The sequence below is a fragment of the Nannospalax galili genome, unplaced genomic scaffold, assembly GCF_000622305.1.
Source record: "Nannospalax galili isolate Female #2095 unplaced genomic scaffold, S.galili_v1.0 scaffold54, whole genome shotgun sequence".
Taxonomy (NCBI): Eukaryota; Metazoa; Chordata; class Mammalia; order Rodentia; family Spalacidae; genus Nannospalax; species Nannospalax galili.
The window spans coordinates 7,085,377-7,105,473 of NW_008341028.1; the positions used below are offsets into that span (position 1 = coordinate 7,085,377).

The window sequence follows — 20,097 nt, forward strand, 5'->3', positions numbered from 1 at the left end:
AGGGGTCCTGAAGCCTTTGCTCTGCTGCTGCCCTACACAGTTGGGACCCACTGCACACACCCTCTAGTGGCTACAAGGCACACCAGACACTAAGCAGGATGGGTCCTGGGAAACAGCAGCCCTTCAGCACTAAGGACTGACTCTGGGACCACTTGTCATTTAATTTTGGCAGTCACCTCTAGCATGATTCCTAGTCCCACTTTACAGTGGATAACCAGGCCTTATCAACTGAAGAGGTAAGCAGCATCCTTCCTGAGTGCAGGCCTACCAGATTCTGGTTGTAGTGCTCTTCAGGGATTCCTTCCACAGCACCTCACCTCCACCCCACCCTGCATCTTCCAGTGAGCAAAAGCCAAAATTTTGCTTATATTAGCAGCCTATTTATTTAGTGTGTGTTTATGGTGTATGTATTCTTCTCTCCTGTGCTTGTGTGATTACAGGTGCATGTGCAAAGTGTGTGGAGGCCGGAAGTTAACATTGTTTTCTCCAGTACTTTCCATTTTTTGTTTTTGTTTTGTTTTGTTCTGAGACAGGGTCTCTCTGTAGCCCCAGCTGGCTTGGAAATTACTATGTAGACCAGGTTGGCCTTGATCTCACAAAGATTCAGCTGCCTCTGCCTCCCAAGTGCTGGGACTAAAGGCATATACCACCATGCTCTGCTTTTCCACCCTATTTTTGAGACAGGGTCTCTTACTAAACCTGGAACTCATGGATTCAGCTAGGCTGGCTGGTCAGAGAGCTCAAGGGATCTGCCTCTCGCTGCCCCCCCAACCCCATCCCCCAAGTGCTGGGGTTACAGACAGATATTGATGTGCCTGGTCTTTACATGGTGCTAGGGATCTGAACTCAGATCCTCAGGCTTGCATGGCAAGCATTTTAGTGACTGAGTCATTTCCAGCCCCCAGCTTAAGTTAGCAGACCTCTTGAGGCCCAGCTGTAATCTCTCCTGGCCTGGAAGGCTATATACTGCAGGGTTCTGCAGGAAGAGATGCTTGTGCCTCAGGCAATGTGGGAGCTTGGCTGGAGGTAAGGGGAAGCCTCAGTTTACATACTTTCCCCAGGGCTATGCCTATGGGAACATTTCTAGAAGCATCCATCCTTACCCTGAGGGAGGTCTGGCAGATGCCTACAGGCAAGGAACCCTCTCCTTGCAAATTGCTGGCGCCTTTTGTTTCCCATAGTAGGACAAACTGGCTGGGTTCAAGTCCCACCTCCACCACTAACATAGGCTTGTGTTCAAGGTCTTGTGCGTCAGTACTGTCTCTATGCAAAGGTGTTGTCAGCCATCCTCATCCCAGAGTGTTGTAAGGGGGAATTGGGGCTTCTCTCTACCCATCACACATTCATCCAGCAGTTCTAATACAAGTAGTCCCTGGACCACATTTTGGATCACTCCCCTAAAAAGGTGTGCCTGGCAATACAGAGGCATACACCTCTTCTGCTTTTGGGGGTGAGCCCACAGCTGGTACATGTCTCTCTGGGTTTGGTGTCTTAGTAGAACACATTTTCAACAGCAAATTAAGTGGGCAATTTTCTGTGCCTCAGTTTCCTCATCTGTACATAGAGAAAGCAATAAAACTAGTTAGTGAGACTCAAAGGACTAAATGATAGTAATGCCTAGAACATTACTATGTTGCAGTAAGGATCCAAAAGCGTCCACTATTACTGTAACTCAGAGCCAAAGCAACAAATACTTTCATAAAAGAAAATATATTTAGTTTCTTTCTGTATTTCATTTTTCTATTTTATTTTGGGGGCTTTTTGGAGACAGTCTCATGCAGCCCAAGCTGGCTTCCAGTTCAATATGTATCTCAGGATAGCTTGATCCTCCTAACTCCACCTCCCAAATGCTGGGATTACAAGTGTGCTTCTTCACGCTGGGCCCTCTTCGTATTTTAAGATGCATGAGTTTCTCCATGGGTGAGAAAGGGGCTACAAGACAGGTTTTTCTGGGTGCTACCTGTTCACCTGCCATTTGTACTCTACCAAGTGCTACTGCCTAGAATCTTCATGGCTCTGTGAAATAAGCATCATTCCTCACATCTTGAGAGGAGAAACAGACTAGAACAGTTATTCATTTTTCACTTTGGCTCAAGTAGCATGGGATGGGTGTGGTAACTGCCTCTCTCTGGAGCGCAGCGCAAGCACCTGGCTCCAGGTAAGGTTCAGACCAGGCTTCCAGGACCTTCCAGCAAAAGTTACCCTTCCTCCAGCGAATACTCAGACCGGGCTCAGGGCTAGTGCGCCACCATCCCGACATCAGCCCCTTGCACCGGTTTGGGGATCCGGATCTCAGGTCCGCGCCCCCTCCCCCCTCCTCCCGCAGGGACTGCGCCCAACCCGGAGCCAATGAGAGCAGCGGAATTTCTTTCATTGAGCTCGGGGCCCCGCTCCTGCCCGGAAAGGGGCGTGGCTCAGCGCCGGGGGTGGGGCCGCGGCGCGCCGAGGGAGGGCGGTGCCGGGCCAGGCGGTCTGGCCAATCGGCGCCACGCCCGGGAGGGGGAGGGGGGACCAGGCCTTTTTTCCCTTCCGCGCGGGACCAATCCGGACTTTACAAGCTTGAACTTTTGCCACCCTCGGACGTGCTAGCGCGCCCGAGGAGGTACCCCGCCGCGCCGGCTCCAGGGCCGGAGCGGCCTTAACCCTTCCTGCGCCAGGTCCTCAAAGCCGGTCTCCAAGTCATCGGCATTTTCCTAGTGAAACGTCTCAGGGAAAGCACGCCACTCCATCCTCTCCCCTCACAGAGGGGAGAAAGTAAATCGACGAAGGGAGAGAAGGAAGCACCCAGTCTGGAGGGAGGGCCCCAGACTCCGGGTAGCCCGCAGGGAGGGCCCGGGCGACGGAGAGGAGCCATCCCAGGGCACTCTCCTCCTCTGCCCCGTCCGGTCCGGGTTTCTATCTCCGGCTAACCTAGAGTCTCCTAGACCTAGACGTCCCGCTCTCTCAACCGTGTGTGGCTGAGCAGAGCCACCTCCGACTCTGGGTGGAGAGGGTAGTGGTGGTGTGTGGAACCTTGGCGGGGTCAAGGAAGATCCGGTTCCCCCAGGCTTCGGGCCGCCCCCGGCTCCCCAGAGACGCGGGGCAGGAAGGCGCTCACCCACCCATTTTTATTAGCTCGTGCTGAGGTTGGGGGTTTGGACCAACTCTAAAGTGTAAAGCATGTTTGCAAGTTTATGCCCAAGCCAGAGAGGCAAAGCGCCGCGTTGGAGTCCGGGTCTCGGAGCAGGGGAACGGGGGAACAGGATAGCAGGGCGTGTGCGTGTGTGTACGCGTGTGTGTGCGCGACAACTCGTATCAATGCCCGAGGCGCGACGCGAGCCACAGAGCCGGTCGCGAGCGCTCTCAGCCTTGGGGCTGGGGTGCCGGGGCCGGCGTGGGGCGGGAGCTGGGGTTCGGCCCGCCCCGGGAACCAGCCCCCTTCTGAGCCTCCGGTCCTGCAATGGGACGTGTTCTCCTTTAAGAGTTAAGAAACTTGAAACCTTGTTTGCGCAACAATCAGCGCCGCGGAGCCGCCAAAGTGTCTAGACTGGCATATGATGGGAGGCAGCCAATGACTCCGCGGCGCTCCTCCGGGGGCCCTCAGTGTGCGTTTGAGGAGAACAAAAAAGAGAGGAGAGCCGAGCCGGGGAACGAGCGAGGGAGCTGAGCGGAGAGAAAGAGCCGCCGGGCGCTGCCTCGCCAAACCTCGCTGAGACCGCGGGGCCACCAGGAGGCACTTTGGTGGCGGGGGGAGGGGGGGCGACCTCGGCAGCCGCGGCGCCCGAAGCAACCGAGCGCAGCGTGGGGCGGGCTGAGACCTCTGCCTCGGTGGATTGCATTTTTAATTACGGATTCCCAGCAGCTATTTAGGATATTTTTTACGGCTTCCACTCAATGTGTTGACACCCGCGTTCAGGAGTGACTCGCTTCAAGCGCCCGGAGCGCCCGGGACCTGAGACGGAGTTGCTTTTCGTGCGCGCAAATCCAAACATTTGGGTTTTGTTTGGAATCTTTTTTCTTTGCTTTCCACCCCCCTCTTTTTTTTTTCCTCCTTTTTTTCCTGCGGGGACCTGAGACTTATCCACAAGCCTGCCTTTCAGATCCTGCAGGGAAAGCTCATGTAGCGAAGCGCTTGGCTTTTAAAAGGCAGGGTGCTGCAGATAGATTTGGGGGTTCGGCACGAGCGCTTTGTGCTCGTGGACCAGCCACGCAACTTTTGAAGGCTCGCAGGCCCATGCGGGGTCTTTCCAACATCGCGTCGCCCGTGGCCCCTCAAAGGTTCCAGGGCGGCTGGAGTTGAGCAGCCCCGGCCCGTCGCGGTCCATGTAGTCCGTCCGCCCCGCGCGGACTGCGGCTCGGCGCGCGTGTGTTCCCGGCCGGTCCCGCCCGGGGTGCGAGTTCCCCTCATGTTGCAGCCTTGCGGTGCCCCTTCGACGACAGGCTGTGCACCGTCTGCACGGCGCCCCGCGGCGGAGCTTCATGTGGGGCTGCGGCCCGCGCAGCCCGCGCCTCGTTGAGGGAACGGACCCCCGGTAACCGGAGACCGCCTCCCCTCCCACCACCCCCGGCGCCAAAGGATATCGTATGTTCAGGTCCAAACGCTCGGGGCTGGTGCGGCGACTTTGGCGAAGTCGTGTGGTCCCGGATCCGGAGGAAGGCGGCGGCAGCGGCGGCGGCGGCGGCGGAGACAACGATGGGAGCTTGGGCAGCCGAGCTGAGCCTGCCCCGCGGGCACGAGAGGGCGCCGGCTGCGGCCGCCCCGAAATCCGCTCGGTAGCCCCGCGGAGGCCCCGGGACGCGGTGGGACAGCGAGGCGCCCCGATCGCGGGGAGGCGCCGGCGCGCGGGTGGCCCCCCGAGGCCCATGTCGGAGCCGGGGGCCGGCGCTGGGGGCTCCCCGCTGGACGTGGAGGAGCCGGGAGGCCCCGGCTGGCTGCCCGAGAGTGACTGCGAGACGGTGACCTGCTGCCTCTTCTCGGAGCGGGACGCTGCGGGCGCGCTCCGGGACGCCGGCGATGCCCTGGCCGGGATGTCCCCGGAGCCAGAGGAGGGCGGCGGGCCTCGGAGTCGCGAAACCCGCTCGCGGCTGTTGCTGCTGGAGCAGGAACTCAAGACGGTCACGTATTCGCTGCTCAAGCGGCTCAAGGAGCGCTCTTTGGACACGCTGCTGGAGGCGGTGGAGTCCCGCGGTGGCGTGCCGGGTGGCTGCGTTCTGGTGCCGCGTGCGGATCTCCGCCTGGCGGGCCAGCCCGCGCCGCCGCAGCTGCTGCTCGGCCGCCTCTTCCGCTGGCCCGACCTGCAGCACGCCGTGGAGCTGAAACCTCTCTGCGGCTGCCATAGCTTCGCCGCCGCCGCCGACGGACCCACCGTATGCTGCAACCCCTACCACTTCAGCCGGCTCTGCGGGCCAGGTGAGCGCACCGCGCCCGGGCGCCTCGGCCTCCACTTCGGGCCTCCCTCCACCTTCCTGTTTCCTGAGGTGGGCCGCCTCTCTGCCGCCGGGCCGGAGCTCTCGGGATGCTTCCCCGGGTGGCAGCCCGCGAGGGAGGCGCCCCACTCCCTCGAGAGGAGTGCGAAGGAGAGCTGGGGAATGGGTGTCTGCGCGCATACACCAAATGGCAACTTCATCCAAGGCTCCCGCGAACTTAGAAGGGGACACGTTGAGCTTTCTGTGTGCAGCTTCAGGGACTTAATGTACAATTCAGCTCAATGAAAAGGGACAGCAGGCTAGGCGGGAAAGACCAAATAAATAGGTGCCACCTTCCATTTGGAAGTTCACTCCAGTCAGTAAGGATTATGTATAGCTCTACCCAGGCTGGGCTTTTTCTGCACCCAGGTAACTCTGGCTGTGAAATTGCCTGCAGGAAAATCGTGGCTGGACTGCAAAAAAGTGTTTGCAAAACGTTCCATTTGTCTCTTTGTATACTCTGAGCACAGCTTTTGCCGGGCAGTGCCTCCCATTTCAAGCATCCCTTTCGGGTAAATGCCAGGCTCCATCATCACAGTTCTCAGTTCTTGGGTTTCAGCTTGCCTCTGGCGTTGAGGGTCCTGAGGCATCTGAGAGTAAGAGGCTGCCCGCTGTTTGGTTACCGCTGAGAGCTGCCCACCGCCCCCCCACCCCCTTTCTGCATACACCCTACCCTAGACTTGCTTATGTAGGCTGGCCCAGGTGCTGGAACAGAGGTGAGGACAGATGGAGGTCCCTGACAAGCCTGGAACTTGCACACACACACACACACACACACACACACACACACACTTTCCACACCACAGGTATCGTTCCCTATAAGTGTATGTGAATCCGTTGCATTATGGAGTTTGCTGGGAGAGATGGGGCTGGCAGAGTTACAGGCTCTGGGAGGACTATGAGTTCCTCCAGCTTGACCTCCCTGGAGGGAGCACCCAGCCTGGGGGTCAACTCTCAGATCTCCTGACTCCATGTGGAAGGAGAAGGTGGGCTGAGGAACCTGGATTTGTCCCAGGCATGTAGGTAAGGGGTAAGAGGTTAGTGGCTGGAAGAGAAAGAAGCTTCTTATCTCCGGTGGTTCCTGATGACTGCTCCGGATGGGCCCTTCAGGCTCAATGTAGGGATGTCAGATTGTCTCTGGTTTGCAGTTTATATTGGGCTTTCTGGGCCTGGTGGCTCTTTCTGACAGCATCCCCCGGAAGAATTTCCTTTTTTCTTTTTAATATTGTATTATTTTAATTTTATGTTATAAGTGCATTGTTTGCATGTGTGTAAGCGCACCTGTGTTGTGCAATGCCCACAGAGGTCAGAAGAAGGTGTCAGATCCCTTGGAACTGGAGTTTCAGACGGTTGTTAGCCACCACGTGGGTGCTGGGAATCTAACCTGGGTCCTCTGTAAGAGCAGTTAGTGTTCTTAACCACTGAGCCATTTCTCTAGCCCTGGAAACTCTCTCTTGTTTGCTCTCCCTGTTTCTGGGAAGTGGTCCCTATTTGTGGCTGTCTTGTCCCTGTCCCATGTTTTTCTAGTGGGATATGGATGGTGGGGACGTTCCACTTTTCTATAAGGCCCTGGTGGATTTTTTTTTCTGTTGCCAAGTCAAAGTACCAACAAATGTTAATTTAGCACTTTGTGCCAGGAGCTCTGTGTGTGTGTGTGTGTGTGAGTGTGTGAGTGTGTGAGTGTGTGTGTGTTTAGGGATAAGTGGTGGAATCCCCGCTGTCAAGAAATCTTCCAAGGAGGTGGGAAGAAGGGAAGTAGGCAGGCCCAGGTCAGTGGTCCAGGAAGGCTGTGGGTGTGTATGTAACAGGATCACCTCCAGAGTGCCAGGCCTCTAACCTGGAGGGGGTGGACCTAAAGAGAGCTTGCTCAGGTGCGTCGATGGGAAGGGGAGGAGCAAAAAAATCTGAGGTCTTAGGACTCACACAGTTCCTACTCCAGGCACTGGGAGTTGGCCCAAGTGTTTGAGTTTGGTGGCCTTGATCTGGGAGAGGTTGAGGGAGACCTGAAAAATTACAGTAAGAACAGGCCCAGCCAGTGTCCTTGGATGAGTGTGTGTATGTGTCAGGGGAGCAGGCCATAGAACCATTTTAGACTCTACAGAGTATTGGAACTTGACTCCTTGCCCCCAGAAGGAGGTACTATTGGTGGTAGTGATGGGGGCGGGGTGGTGTTGGAACACGAATCTATTCCCTGCCTTTGCTAGCTGCTAGCCTAGTCAGCCACACTGAGGGCCAGCTCTGAGGGCTTATTCTGGGGAGAGGCAAGAGTTTCCAGTATTTGTGTTGACCCTCACCTTCCCTAGGACTGGGGACAGGGGAAGCCCTTGGCTGCCCACACTGCTTCTGTGCCTGGCGGTCAGCCTGGCTCCAGGAACTGGGCGGGCACATAGCTGGGGCTCAGCTGAGCTCATCTGATAAGAAGATAGCTCCTCACAACTTTCCAGCTCTGAAGAGAGGGCTAGGGCATGAGGCAGACGGGCAGACAGACAAACGGACACTCCGGTCAGGCACAAGACTGGAGCAAAGTACATGGGAACACACCCAGCAGCAGACATCTGTGCCCTGCCCCGTCCTCCGGAAGCCTCAGTGTCTCAGGGCAGGTGGGCAGTGTGGTCTCTTGCTGTTCTGACTTTAATGCTCAGACCCTCAGCTTGCTCGGGAGTCCTGCGGGGTGAGGAGGGGAGAGTTGCTGGCCCTGGCCTCTTGTTCCGATCTGTGAAGTTTTTTGGGTTGGACCGAATCACTGATCTACTGGCTGATTCCAGTTCCAGGGTCCTTGTCTGAGAAACTGGGTCCTGTACAGAAGGCTCTATCCCGAGTGCCAGACTCAGTCATGGGCCCCACCATCTGGAGGCCCCTGGGAGGACCAAAGGCAGTGCTGAGCCCACTGGGTGCCTATGTGGACGGAAATGTGGAGGAATACTTTAATCACAGTTCTGACCTGTGTTTATAGAGTGCCTTTCTCCTCCAAGTATCCATTAACTTTGGAATGAATCTCCTGTGCTTTGCTTCCCTGCTTTTTTTTCTGTAATTATATTCAGTAAATTACTATTATCCAAATTGTGCCCGGGAAAGAGAGAGAGAGAACTTCTAAACGGCTGGAGGAGGCCGCCTAGGAAAACACAGGGTTCCCAGGCCAGGCCTGGAGGAATTAGAATGGGCTAGAAAGTTTTCCTTTTATTTGGCCTAGCATTATCCCTTTGAAATGAGATCAATTTCAAGTTGGGCTTCCCGGCCCTGCCCCGCCCCCTCGGCGGCCCCTGGGCCTGCCTGTCTGCTCCCCGCTCTTCTTGGAGGTGAGGAAGGGGTGATAATGCCCAGTTTGCCTCTTGCTGGCGCCAGCCAGCCGCGCTGTTTATCTGGCTGCTGGGGGAATCTGGGCAGTTAGGCTCCGCAGGCCTTAAAGCGCCAGGAGCTCCTTTTCTGCCCTCCGATCCTGGAGCTTGGGGTTGAGCTTTTAGATTCTGAGGGAGGAAGGGACAGGCGCCCAGGAGGCTCCCTCTACGCCCACTAACACCCCTTGGGAGGGAGAAAACTTGGAGGCCCAGGCAGGCGTGTGGATCCTGTCCTACTGCGAGAAGCTAAGGGTTGCAAAGACGGGGGTGGAAAGTAACGTCCCAAATAGAAACCTCGCCAGGCTCTGGGAGAGGCTGTGAACTTTCTCCTGGCTTCAGATGTAGGTCTAGATCCCAGAAGGCTAAGTAGCCCCTGAGGGCTGACCAAAGGGTGTCTGGGCAGGGCTAGGCTGGCCTGGGCTGACTCCTGGAGCTCTCAGCCCCCTGGTTGACCGCTCAATTTCTGAAGGAAACTGGAGGAGATGCCTGAAGGTGGTGCTTCATGCTGGAGGTCTGAGGGGCTTGGAGTTTCTGGGGTCTTTCTCTTCTCTCTACTATGTCCAGTTCTTTGAGAGGAGCCTGCAGGGACTGAGAGTTCTGTTAAAGTTTAGAGCATATACATTATTTTCAAAACAACACAACTCTTAAAAAGTACTAGGGCATCTTCTAGGCATGGCCGAATACTGTGTTCTTTAATCAGTAATTTGCACAGCCAGACACCATGCAAAAGTAAAGTCTTTCTTTTAAATGACTGATGATATGCTAGTTATTATTGGTATATCATTATTAAAAGTGAGTACAAATTAAAAAAAAAAGTACTAGGGGGTCAAATCTAAGTTTCTCTTCTGAGTCTTTGTCTCACCTAAGCAGTGTCCACCTAGCCTGTTTAGGTTAATGTCTTATGGTCCCACACTTCCTAATGCTGGAGACTGTAAGGTTGAGGGGTGGGGGTGGGAATGGTAAATAGGAATTACCCAGTATTGTTCACAGCTCCTCATTCATGACAGAAAAATGTGGAAGCAACCCAAGTGTCCATTAGCTGATGAAGGGGTAAACAAAGCGTGATGTATCTAAAGAAGGGAATATCATTCAGCCATAAAAAAGGGTGAAGTGCTCACACATGCCCCAGCATGGATGAACCTAGAGAAGAACATTGTGCTAAGTGCCAGAAACTGACACAAAAGGCTATACCTGTGATTCCCTGTACACGAAACTTCCAGAATAGGCAAATCCATAGAGACAAAAAGTAGATTAGTGGTTGTCTGGGGCTTGGGGGTTGGAGTATAGGAAGTGACTGTTAATGGGGATAGAGTTTCATTTTGTGGTGGTGAAAATATCCTATAATTAGATCATGGTGATGGTCACACAACTCTGCGAATATACCCCAAACCGCTAAATTGTATACTTTCAAAGAGTGAATCTTGTGGTCTGTGAGTTATCTCTCTCTCTCTTTTTTTTTTTTTTTAAAAAAAAAATAAGTAAATTTATTGAGCTTACTTACAGAACATAGATGAGGGTTATTTACATGAGTATGGGTACTTCCCATTCAAAGTGACACCTTTCATTTTGTGGTGGTGAAAATATCCTATAATTAGATCATGGTGATGGTCACACAACTCTGCGAATATACCCCAAACCGCTAAATTGTATACTTTCAAAGAGTGAATCTTGTGGTCTGTGAGTTATCTCTCTCTCTCTTTTTTTTTTTTTTTTAAAGAAAAAGACTACCTGGTATTTGTCTCCAATACTGAACAGAAAAACACCTGCAGCTGCCTTTATGTGTGTGGCCTTGAGCAGGAACTTTATCTGACTGATGTCAGGTGTCCCTCAAAGGGAGCTGAAAGCCCTTGTTGGAGGTGCATGCCAGTAATCCCAGTACTCAGGAGGTAGGGGCAGGGGGGTAAGTTTGAGGCTAGCTTGGGCTACATAGCGAGACCCTGTCTCAAAAAAACTAAAATAAATAAAAAGGAGATAAGATTGGTGAATCTTAGGCCCCTTTGATTTCTGACATGCTAGATACCTGTATTATGGGCTGGTTGACTACAAGCCTTATGCTTTTTTTCCTAGATGGAGCTGTTGTTAGGTAAAGTCCCTCTGGAAGGTTTGGCTGCCTTTCCCTGGCTGGAGTGTCTGCAATTCTGGTTCATAGTTTTACTTTCTGTCCCACTGACTTTAGGAAACCCCAACTCAGTGGTGACTGTGGATGGTGGGTGTCTCAACTCAAGGCCCAGGTGGCTTCTGCAGGGGAAACTTACAAGCCCTTCTTTCCCTCCACCTTTTGACTCTGATCGAAGTCCTGTAAAAGTTGCTGGAGTTGGCCAGGGACATACCTGCAGTGTATGCAGAAGGTAGAGATGGGAGACTCAGGGGTTCAGGTTAATCCTTGGCTACATGGTGAATCAAAGTCAGCCTGGGCTACAGGAGACTGTCAAAAAACCGAATGAGAGCTGGGTGTGGTGGCTCATGCGTTTAATCCCAGCACTTGGGAGGCAGTGGGCAGGCAGATCTTTGTGAGATTAAGGCCAACCTGGCCTACATAGGGACTTCCAGGCCAGCTGGGGCTACAAGGAGACCTTGTTTCAAAAAAAGAGGGGTACGGACTAGAGATGGCTCATTGGTTAAGAGCACTGCCTCCTTTTGCAGAGGACTTGGGTTCAGTTCCCAGCACCCACATGGCAGCCAGCAATCATCTGTGACTCTAGTTCCAGGGGCTTTGACTCCCTCTTCTGGCCTCCACAGGCATTGCATGTCATAGTGCACGTACATACATGCAGGCAAAATGTTCTTACACATAAACTGAAAGAGAGAGGGGGAGGAGAGTAGAAGGGGAGCTGGGATTGGTGACTGTTGCTTGCTTGGCTTCAGTTACAACCACCTCTGTTGCTGGAAACAGGTGTGGGGGTAGATGTCCATCCATGCCCTGTGTTGCAGGGGTGGTGGAAAGGGTGTGCATACCAGGCTGAAGGTCAGAGACATAGCTCTGGTTCTGGTTCCACAGCCAGTTCCCAGAGGAGTCACTTCTGCTCACTGGGTCTCAGTCTCTTCTGTGCAATGGGAGCCCAAGCTCAGTTCTCTCTCCCTGGGAACTCCAGGTCTTCCCATGCTGGACTCTCATCCTGGGAGTCTGGTCCTCTCTAGTTCTGTCCAATGGGCCTGAAGAATGCATGGAATAGCTCCTACTGAAAGCACATAGCCTTCTGCCCCTCTCCCTAAGTCTTGTTTGAGGGTCCCCTTTGGTTCTCAAATTCTCTCTCCCATGCCTTTGCCTTTGTGAGCACTAGATGCAGAAGGGCCTCTTGAGTCTCTGTCTCACTGAACAGTGGAGCTGAGTTAGCCCTGGGCACAAATCCCCAATTCCCCATTATCTGCTGGGTGGCAGGAGTGAGTCAGTTTTCTCATCTATGAAATGGTTGTGAGGATACCATCCTGTGTCTTTATTTTTATCTTTGAAGAATTAAATAGAAAAAGGTGTCTGATGAGCATAAATAACCCCTGTGTACAAGAAGGAAACACGACACAGAAAGCTGAAAGTGCCTGGTGTAGAATGAGATCCCCGCAGGGCATAGAGTGGATTCGTGTCTCTTTGACTGCTTGCTGTGTTTCACCTCTCCTCTGTGACCCCTGTCTCTAGATCCCAGAGCCTTGACTGGGAGGAAGTCACTCCTGGTTGCAGAGGCTAGGGAGGGGAGATGGAGACTAATGCTCCTGTAACTAATTGTGACTTATTATAATTGGGAAAACACTTATTAGCCCTGTGTCATTCCTGATACCCACCTAATAATAGTTATTAACCCTTTATTTCTTCAGAGTTTGCTTTAGCTTGCTCTCTGATGGTATTTAGTTTCATTGACAGAAAATGGAGGGTCATTTCTTTCATGCAAATTGTTACTTAGTTTAGCAGATTGTTACTTCCCTTAAAGCAAGAGGCAAAGAAACTCCTCTGAGGGCAAAGTATATGTTTTTAAGGAGGAGTATTTTAGGCAAATGAAAGACAGTCCAAAGAAAACACCATAGAAAATCAGGATCAGAGAGGCTGAGCTGGGGTTCATTCCTGCCCTTTCCAAAGGAGGCCAGGGGCTAGAAGTGACTGGCTTAAGGCCACTTATGGACATACCTGAGGGCCCCAGTCAGTCCAGCTGTCATCCTTACGCCTATGAATGGTGGTTCTAATGCAGTTTAAATTTTAAAAAATGTATTATTTAATTTTTTTTTATTTTAATTTTTATGTATATGAGTGTTTGCCTGTACCTATGTTTGTGCACCAAATGTATGCAGTGCTCAGAGGCCAGAAAAGGGCGTTGGATCTCCTGGATCTGTAGTTATAGACAGTTGTGAGCTGCCATGTGGGTGCTGGGAACTGAACCTAGGCCCTCTTCAAGAGCAGTCAGTGCTCTTAACTGCTGAGCCATCTTTCAGCCTCTAAATTTATCATTATATTGTGTATATAGGATGTGTGTGTAAGAGTGCTAGTGCTCTGGTGCACATGTGGAGGTCAGAGGATAACTTGAAGGAATCGGTCTCTCTGTGTGGATTCTGGGATCAAACTCAGGTTTTAAATTTTGGTGGCAAGCTTCTTTACCTGCTGAGCCATCTTGGTTGGACTGTTTTTTTGTTGTTTTTTTAATTTTTAATTTTAATTTTTTCTTTTTTTTTTTTCCTTTTTTTTTTTTTTTTTTTTTTTTTTTTATTCAGACCACGGCATATAACTATAATTTTATAGGACCCAGGATGCCTTCTTTAACTTTTTTTGGTCTTTTTGAGACAGGGTCTCCCTGTAGCCCTAGCTGACTTGGAACTCACTATGTAGTCTAGGCTGGCCTTGGACTCACAGAGATCTGCCTATCTCTGCCTCCCTAGTGCTGGGATTAAAGGTGTGCGCCACCATGCCCCACTGGTTTTTTTAATTTTTATTGTTGTTGTTTGTTTTGTTTTTTTAGCAACCAAGTTTCCATGTCTGGGTCTCCTGAGCTCTGACTGGGCTTGCCAGACACAGAAAATAAAATGGGGGAAGCCCCCTTCAATTTTAATTTCACAGGAGCAGAATAATATTTCAGTATAAGTATATCCTAGGTATTACGAGGGATCTGCTCATACCAAGAAACCTTATGCCATGTTTACCCCAAATTCAAACAGAACTGAGCCTCTTGTGTTATCTAGCAGCCCGAGTGCTGGCTTCTAGTTATAATAATAATAAAGGTGCTGTTTGTGGGGGTGTTTTTCTTCCCAGCCAAGAGCTGTGCTAAGCATTTTACATACATTATCTTTTGTCCTTCTGGCAAAACCTAGAGGTCTGTGATTATTATTACTGCTCTATAGTAGAGGAAATAGAGAGGTGCGGGAACTTGCCCAAGTTCACATGATCATAGGTGGCAGAAGTTAAGGACTGAGCCCTGGGGTTTCTGTACCAGTGAATTTGGATGATAGAGATAGTGGGGAGACTGCCTGGGTCTGAGGTTATTACTTGAGGAGACCCATAGTTCAAAGCACTTGGAACCCCAGGCATGACATGATATCTCCTGTCTTCCAGAATCACCGCCACCCCCCTACTCTCGGCTGTCTCCTCCTGATGAGTACAAGCCACTGGGTAAGTGTGCACTCCCCCTGGCTGGAGGGGTGGGCCAAAAGCATGAGTGCTTTGAAATAGGGTGAAGTTTTACACACACTCCCATGGTTGGGCCCAGGCTCTGGCCCAGTTATTTACATCTTCGAATTCCAGGCCCATTGTTAACCTCTCTGTGACCTTTAAACCTGGGCCTGTGGGAGATGAATGGGTTCCGACTTAAGCTGCTCTTTGGAGGTGGGTTGGAATTTCTGGGTTTCTTTCCCTCCCTTCCTCCCTCCAGCCTTGGGTTGCTTGCCATCAGTGTGTGTTAACTGGGAGTGTGACAGGCAGATGGGGCCAGGAGTCTTTGTTGAGAGGACCATGTCTGTCTTGTACACAGGCCACCCCCAAGTCAAGATAGTCACCTGGGTAAATGGAAAGTGTAGGGGTTCATAAAGACCGAAGTTCTGGGAGCTTGTAGAGGGACTATGTCATTTTAGACAAGTCCTGTGCAAAAGTAAAGCATGTTTTCTGTGCACCCTTGGGGCTAAATGTCAGTTCATGTTTTGAGGTGCACCCATTTAGTTTTTTAAAAAATTTTTTTATTTTGGTCTTTTTGAAACAAGTCTCCCTGTAGCCTCAGCTGGCCTGGAACTTGCTATGTAGACCAGGCTGGCCTTGACCTCACAGAGAACCATGTAGTTTTTAAAGTTTTTAAAATGTTTTAAAAAGTTTATATTTATCATTTTAAATTTTTTGATTTATTTATGTGTATGAGTATTTATTTTGCCCCACATGTGTACAGTGCTCCCGGAGGCCAGAAAAGGGTGTCAGATCCCCTGGAACTGGAGTTATAGACAGTTGTTAGCTGCCATGTGGGGGCTAGGAACCTAACCCAGGTCCTCTGCAAGAGCAGTCAGTGCTCTTAACCATTGAGCCATCTCTCCAACCCCTTATTTATTTTTATTTTATGTGTGCCTTTTGCTTACATATATGTAAGTGTACCACGACCTCGTATGCATAATGCCCCCAGAGGCCAGAAGAGGGTGTTGGATCCTCCTTGGAACTGGAGTTAGAATGGCTGTTAGCAGCCATGTGAATGCTGGGAACTGAACCCGAGTCCTCTGCAAGACCAACCGGTGCTCTTAACTGCTGAGCCATCTCTCCAGGCTTTTAACTCATGTAGTTTTAAAAGCAGAGATGCCCTGACCCCCCCTACCCCCCAGCCTGGCTCTCTCCAGTAGATTTAGTACAGAGCTAGAACCTGTGGAGTTCCAATGACAGGTGAGATGGCCTTAACAGACTTACCAAAGGGACTTTGTGAGGGAGTTCTTGTGAGGCTCAGGTCTCCAAAGTCAGATGGCATGGTGTAAGTGCTAGAACATTCCCTAGTGGCCACAGAGTGAGCTTACTCTGTTCCTGGTCCTATCTGGAGTCTACTTCCCTGGGTCATGGAGGGACCCAGCTGAGTGAGGGGAGGGGGCCCTAGCAGAGTGTTTCAGAGCTGAGATAGCAACCTAGGGTAGCCCACTCAGGCCTCAGCTCCCCATCCTTCTGCTACAGGCCCTCCTCAGCATCCCTAAGCCAGCACAATACCATCAGTCCCATAGAAGACCCCTAGTTTAGACTCAAAAGTTGATAGCTGATGGGTGGGATCCTTGCCCAAGGGACTGTCAGTCGGACTGTGATAAAACAAAAAAGCCAGGGCACCACTAAGCCCTGCAGGTGTCCCCATTACTTCATAGGTGGGACAACTGAGGCCCACCAAGCAGACAGGACCCTTGTTAGGGGTCACAGAGCTTCCCTGCCATTTGTTTTTTATAGGACTTGAAAACTAAGAATGACTATTGAGTTTTTTTTAATTGTATTTATTATTTTTATTTTATGTGTATGCATGCATTGCCTGCATGTAGACAAGTGCACCCATGTCGTGCAATGCCCGTGGAGGTCAGAAGAGACTGTTGGATCCCCTGGGACTGGAGCCACGGACAGTTGTTAGCTGCCATGTGGGTGCTGGGACTCGAACCCAGGTCTTCTGCAAGAACAACCAGTGTTCTTAACCGCTGAGCCATCTCTCCAGCCCCTATTGAGTTGTTTTATTGATTGAGATGGGGTGCTTTCTGCAACCCTGGCTGACTTCAAATTCTCCATCCTCTTGCCTCAGCCTCCACTGTGCTGGGATTACAGTCATGCACCACTATGGCTGACTCTGTTTTATTTTTTGTTTTGTTTTATTTTGTTGAGACTCTGTAGCTGGGGTAGCCTGGAACTCATGTAGACCAAGCTAGCCTTGAATTCACACCCTGCCTCTTTTTATTATTTTTTAAATGGTTAAAAAAAATAAAGTTGCAAGAACATTTCTTCACATGTGAAAGGCATATGAAACTCAAGTGGCAGGAAGGCACAGGGCAGGGTACACAGGCAGCTGATCTCCTCACACTGCCCTGGCTCCCCTCTTGTGAAGTGCAGAGTCCAACAGGTAGGTCAGATTGTGAGGTTCTCAAAAGTGAGTGCTTACTCCCTGACTCTCTGACCCTTTATAGAAAAAGGGGGTGACCCCTGATAATGCTGACTGTTCTGGAAGTACATCTTGAACCTAGGCTCTAGCTCCTACCCAGGGACCCTCCATGGACTGGGGTGGACTATGAAAGCTGAGCGAGGTCTCTGTAACAGCTGCTGCAGCACAGCCACCTTTGAGGACCTCAGTGGAGGCTCTAGGTGTGAGGGTTTGGTGAGGATTTGGTGAGGATGTGACAAGAACTCAGCAGCTGTGAAAGTAGAAGCCACCTGCCCCTCCTCCTCCTTCTGGAAACCTCTTTGGGCTGTGTTGGTGCCATAGCAGTTCATTAAGAAACAGGACACAGCCTACAACCTGATGCCAGTCCTTCAGATGAGAAGGGTGATGAGGCTCTAGGCATGCTGCACAGGGGACATTAGGTATTAAGTGGAAGAGCTCAGTCAGTAGCTTTAGGACATGGGAAAAAAAAAGTCGGGTGTGGTGGTACATGCCATCAATCCCAGCGCTGGGTAGGTAGAGAAAGGAGTTACCTTTGGGGCTTGCTGGCCCACCAGCCAGTGAGAGACCCTGACTCAATAAACAAGGTAAGGGGTTCCTGAGGAATGCCACCCACGGTTTACCTTTGGTGTCCACACACATGTGCAAACAACATGCACATAATATGCATGTACACATGTGAACCTGCGCACACACATAATTCAAAAATTTAAGAACTCCCCCACTTTAGTGTTGAAGGTGTTTTTGTTATTTTGAAAAGATTTTTCATGCCTTTATTTTCTTCCCAAATTATCAGGTAAATTTTTTGGGGTGCCTTGATAAAAATAGTACAGGTTTTGCCTCTTAAAATCTTCTTTTCCTTGAAAAGTTGTTGCTTTTTTATAAGCACATAAACAAACAAAAATCAGTTCACTTCTGAGCTTCTCTCATTACATGAGACCAGTCAGCATCTGGCAAGTAGGAAATGCAAAACAACAACAACAACAAAAAACCCAAAACAAAAAAACCCAACCCCCAAACAAAAGCTAAATTGGTTAATGTTTCATCTTTCCCGCTCCCCTGGCCATGTGGTAAAAGAACAAAAAAATCTGCAGGATAGAATGGAATTCCAGCTAGCTAGGGCCTAAGTTGAATTGTCCCAGGAATACCTGACCGGTCTCTGGCTCTGCTGGGCCAGTTAGGGCCAGTCAAGCCAGATCTGGCTTGTGCTGGGTGCGTAGAACAGGCCTCCAGGACCATGCCTCTCAATGCCTGGACAGGCCAGTCTCTTAGTGTGGACAACCCTGCATTGCTGATTGCAGAGGTCCACACCTAGAGAAGGAAATTCCCAAGTTTACTTGTTCCAAAGGTGTCAGCTTGTCAAGCCAGAGGTTCCTGTTCAAGAGAAGGGGGCTGAAGAATTTCTCTCCCATTTCCATGCACTGTAGGCAGGAGACAACAGATAATGCATGTCTTATCAAGTACTTTCATAAGCCTGTTTTTTAAAGCCCTAAGCATTTGGACTAAAGAGATGGCTCAATGGTTAAGAGCACTAGCTGTGCTTGCAGAGGATTGCGTTCAGTTCTCAGCACTCAGATGGCAGCTAACAACCATCTTTAACTCCAGTTCCAGGGGATCTGACCCTCTTCTGGCTTCCATGGGCATTGCATACATGTGGTGTACTTATATATATGCAGGCAAAACACACATAAAAATAAACAAATACGAGCTGGGCTTGGTGACGCACGCCTATAGTCCTAGCACTTGGGAGGCAGAGGCAGGCAGATCTCTGTGAGTTCTAGGCCAGCCTGGTCTACATAGTGAGTTCCAGGACAGCTGGGGCTACAGGGAGACCCTGTCTCGAAGAAGAAGAAGGAGAAGGAGAAGGAGGAGGAGAAGGAGAAGGAGAAGAAGAAGAAAAAGTACATTAAACTGGGGCTGGAGAGGTGGCTCAGTCGTTAAGAGTACTAACTGCTCTTATACAGGACCCAGGTTTGATTCCCAGCACCCACATGGTGGCTAACAACCATCTGTAACTCCAGTTCCAGGGGATCTGATGCCTTCTTCTGACCTCTGTGGGCACTGCACAACATGGGTACACTTACGCACATGCAGATAATATACTCATAACATAGAATAAAAATAATAAAAACAAAACAAAAACCAAGAGTGAATGCCTTGCCTTTAGAAAGCAGCCCTAACTCCATTGCAGGTTTGGATGTTGTCAGGGAGGGGAGAGGAGGGAAGTGAGAGAAAGAAAGTTAATCTGAGAACAAACATTTGAGCTCTTAATTGGAGTGTTGGTGGGACAGAACAGAACGAAAGTGACTGGTGACTTGTTATAACAGTCTCCCCAGCTTCAGGAGGAAGGAAGGAAGGAGAGAAGGAAGGAAGAAGGAACAGCTTCAAGAATTTTAATGGTTGTAATTAAGTTCAGCAGCTATGAACTGTTCAGGGGCTTAATTTAACCTTACCCAAAGAGGCTTCAAGTTGGTACTTGCTCTGTCTACTGAACAGAGGGTTATTTCTGTGGTCAGGGCCACTGAGACTCTCCCAGGTATCAGTTTGTGCAGTCAGGATTTTTCTAGAAGAGTTTTAGGACTGGAAGGTTGTCCTGGCCTCTGGTGATCCTGGGACTGAGTCACAGAGTGATATCAGGTCATGAGGGGGACTGGGGATGTAGCTCAGTTGGTAGAGTGCTTGCCTAGCATGCATGAGACCCTGGGTTCTATCCCCAGCACCTCATAAACTGGGCATGGTGGTGCATACCTGTAATCCTGGCACTTGAGAGGTGGAGGCAGGAAGATCAGGAGTTTAAGGTCATCCTTGACAAATTGGGATCAAGACCAGCCTGGAATATATGAGATTTTTTTTTTTTTCTCAAAATGAGTTTAAAAAAAAAGGTGATGCATGCTTTAGTCCCAGCACTTGGGAGACAGAGAAAGGTGGATCTCTATGAGATCGAAGCCAGCCTGGTCTACATAGCGAATTCCATGCCAGCTGGGGCTACAGGGAACCCTGTCTCAAAGAGACCAAAGCGGTGGGGGAAGCTGGAGTTGATGGTGCATGCCTTTAATCCCAGCACTTGGGAGGTAGATCTCTGAGTTGGAGGCCAGCTTTGTCTACATTTGAGGCCAGCCAGGGCTACATAGTGGAGCCTTGTCTCAAAAAAAAAAAAAAAAAAAAAGTTGTGAGGGATATCTGCCCACTGCGTGTATGTATACATGCACAGGTATCTGAGAAAGGAAAAGGAGGGGTGCCTTTTAGCTAACTAAGTGCTC

The 20,097-nt window shown here is 50.6% G+C and overlaps 1 protein-coding gene and 1 non-coding gene across 3 annotated transcripts in view; both read left to right on the plus strand.

The window, feature by feature from the left end:
* The first annotated feature begins 3,485 nt into the window (after positions 1-3,485).
* Positions 3,486-20,097, plus strand: part of Smad6 (SMAD family member 6) — an 83,208-nt gene continuing 66,596 nt past the window's right edge. The window contains exons 1-2 of one of the 2 annotated variants that reach the window (XM_008836350.2): positions 3,486-5,389; positions 14,308-14,364. In XM_008836350.2, the coding sequence (XP_008834572.1) occupies positions 4,564-5,389; positions 14,308-14,364 (883 nt within the window). In that variant the 5' untranslated portion in view covers positions 3,486-4,563. The remainder of the gene's footprint in view (positions 5,390-14,307; positions 14,365-20,097) is intronic. The other variant, XM_029565011.1, reaches the window with a different exon arrangement.
* Positions 9,451-9,584, plus strand: LOC115070964. Its single transcript, XR_003850070.1, has one exon. It is a non-coding gene; the product is annotated as a small nucleolar RNA SNORA15 (small nucleolar RNA).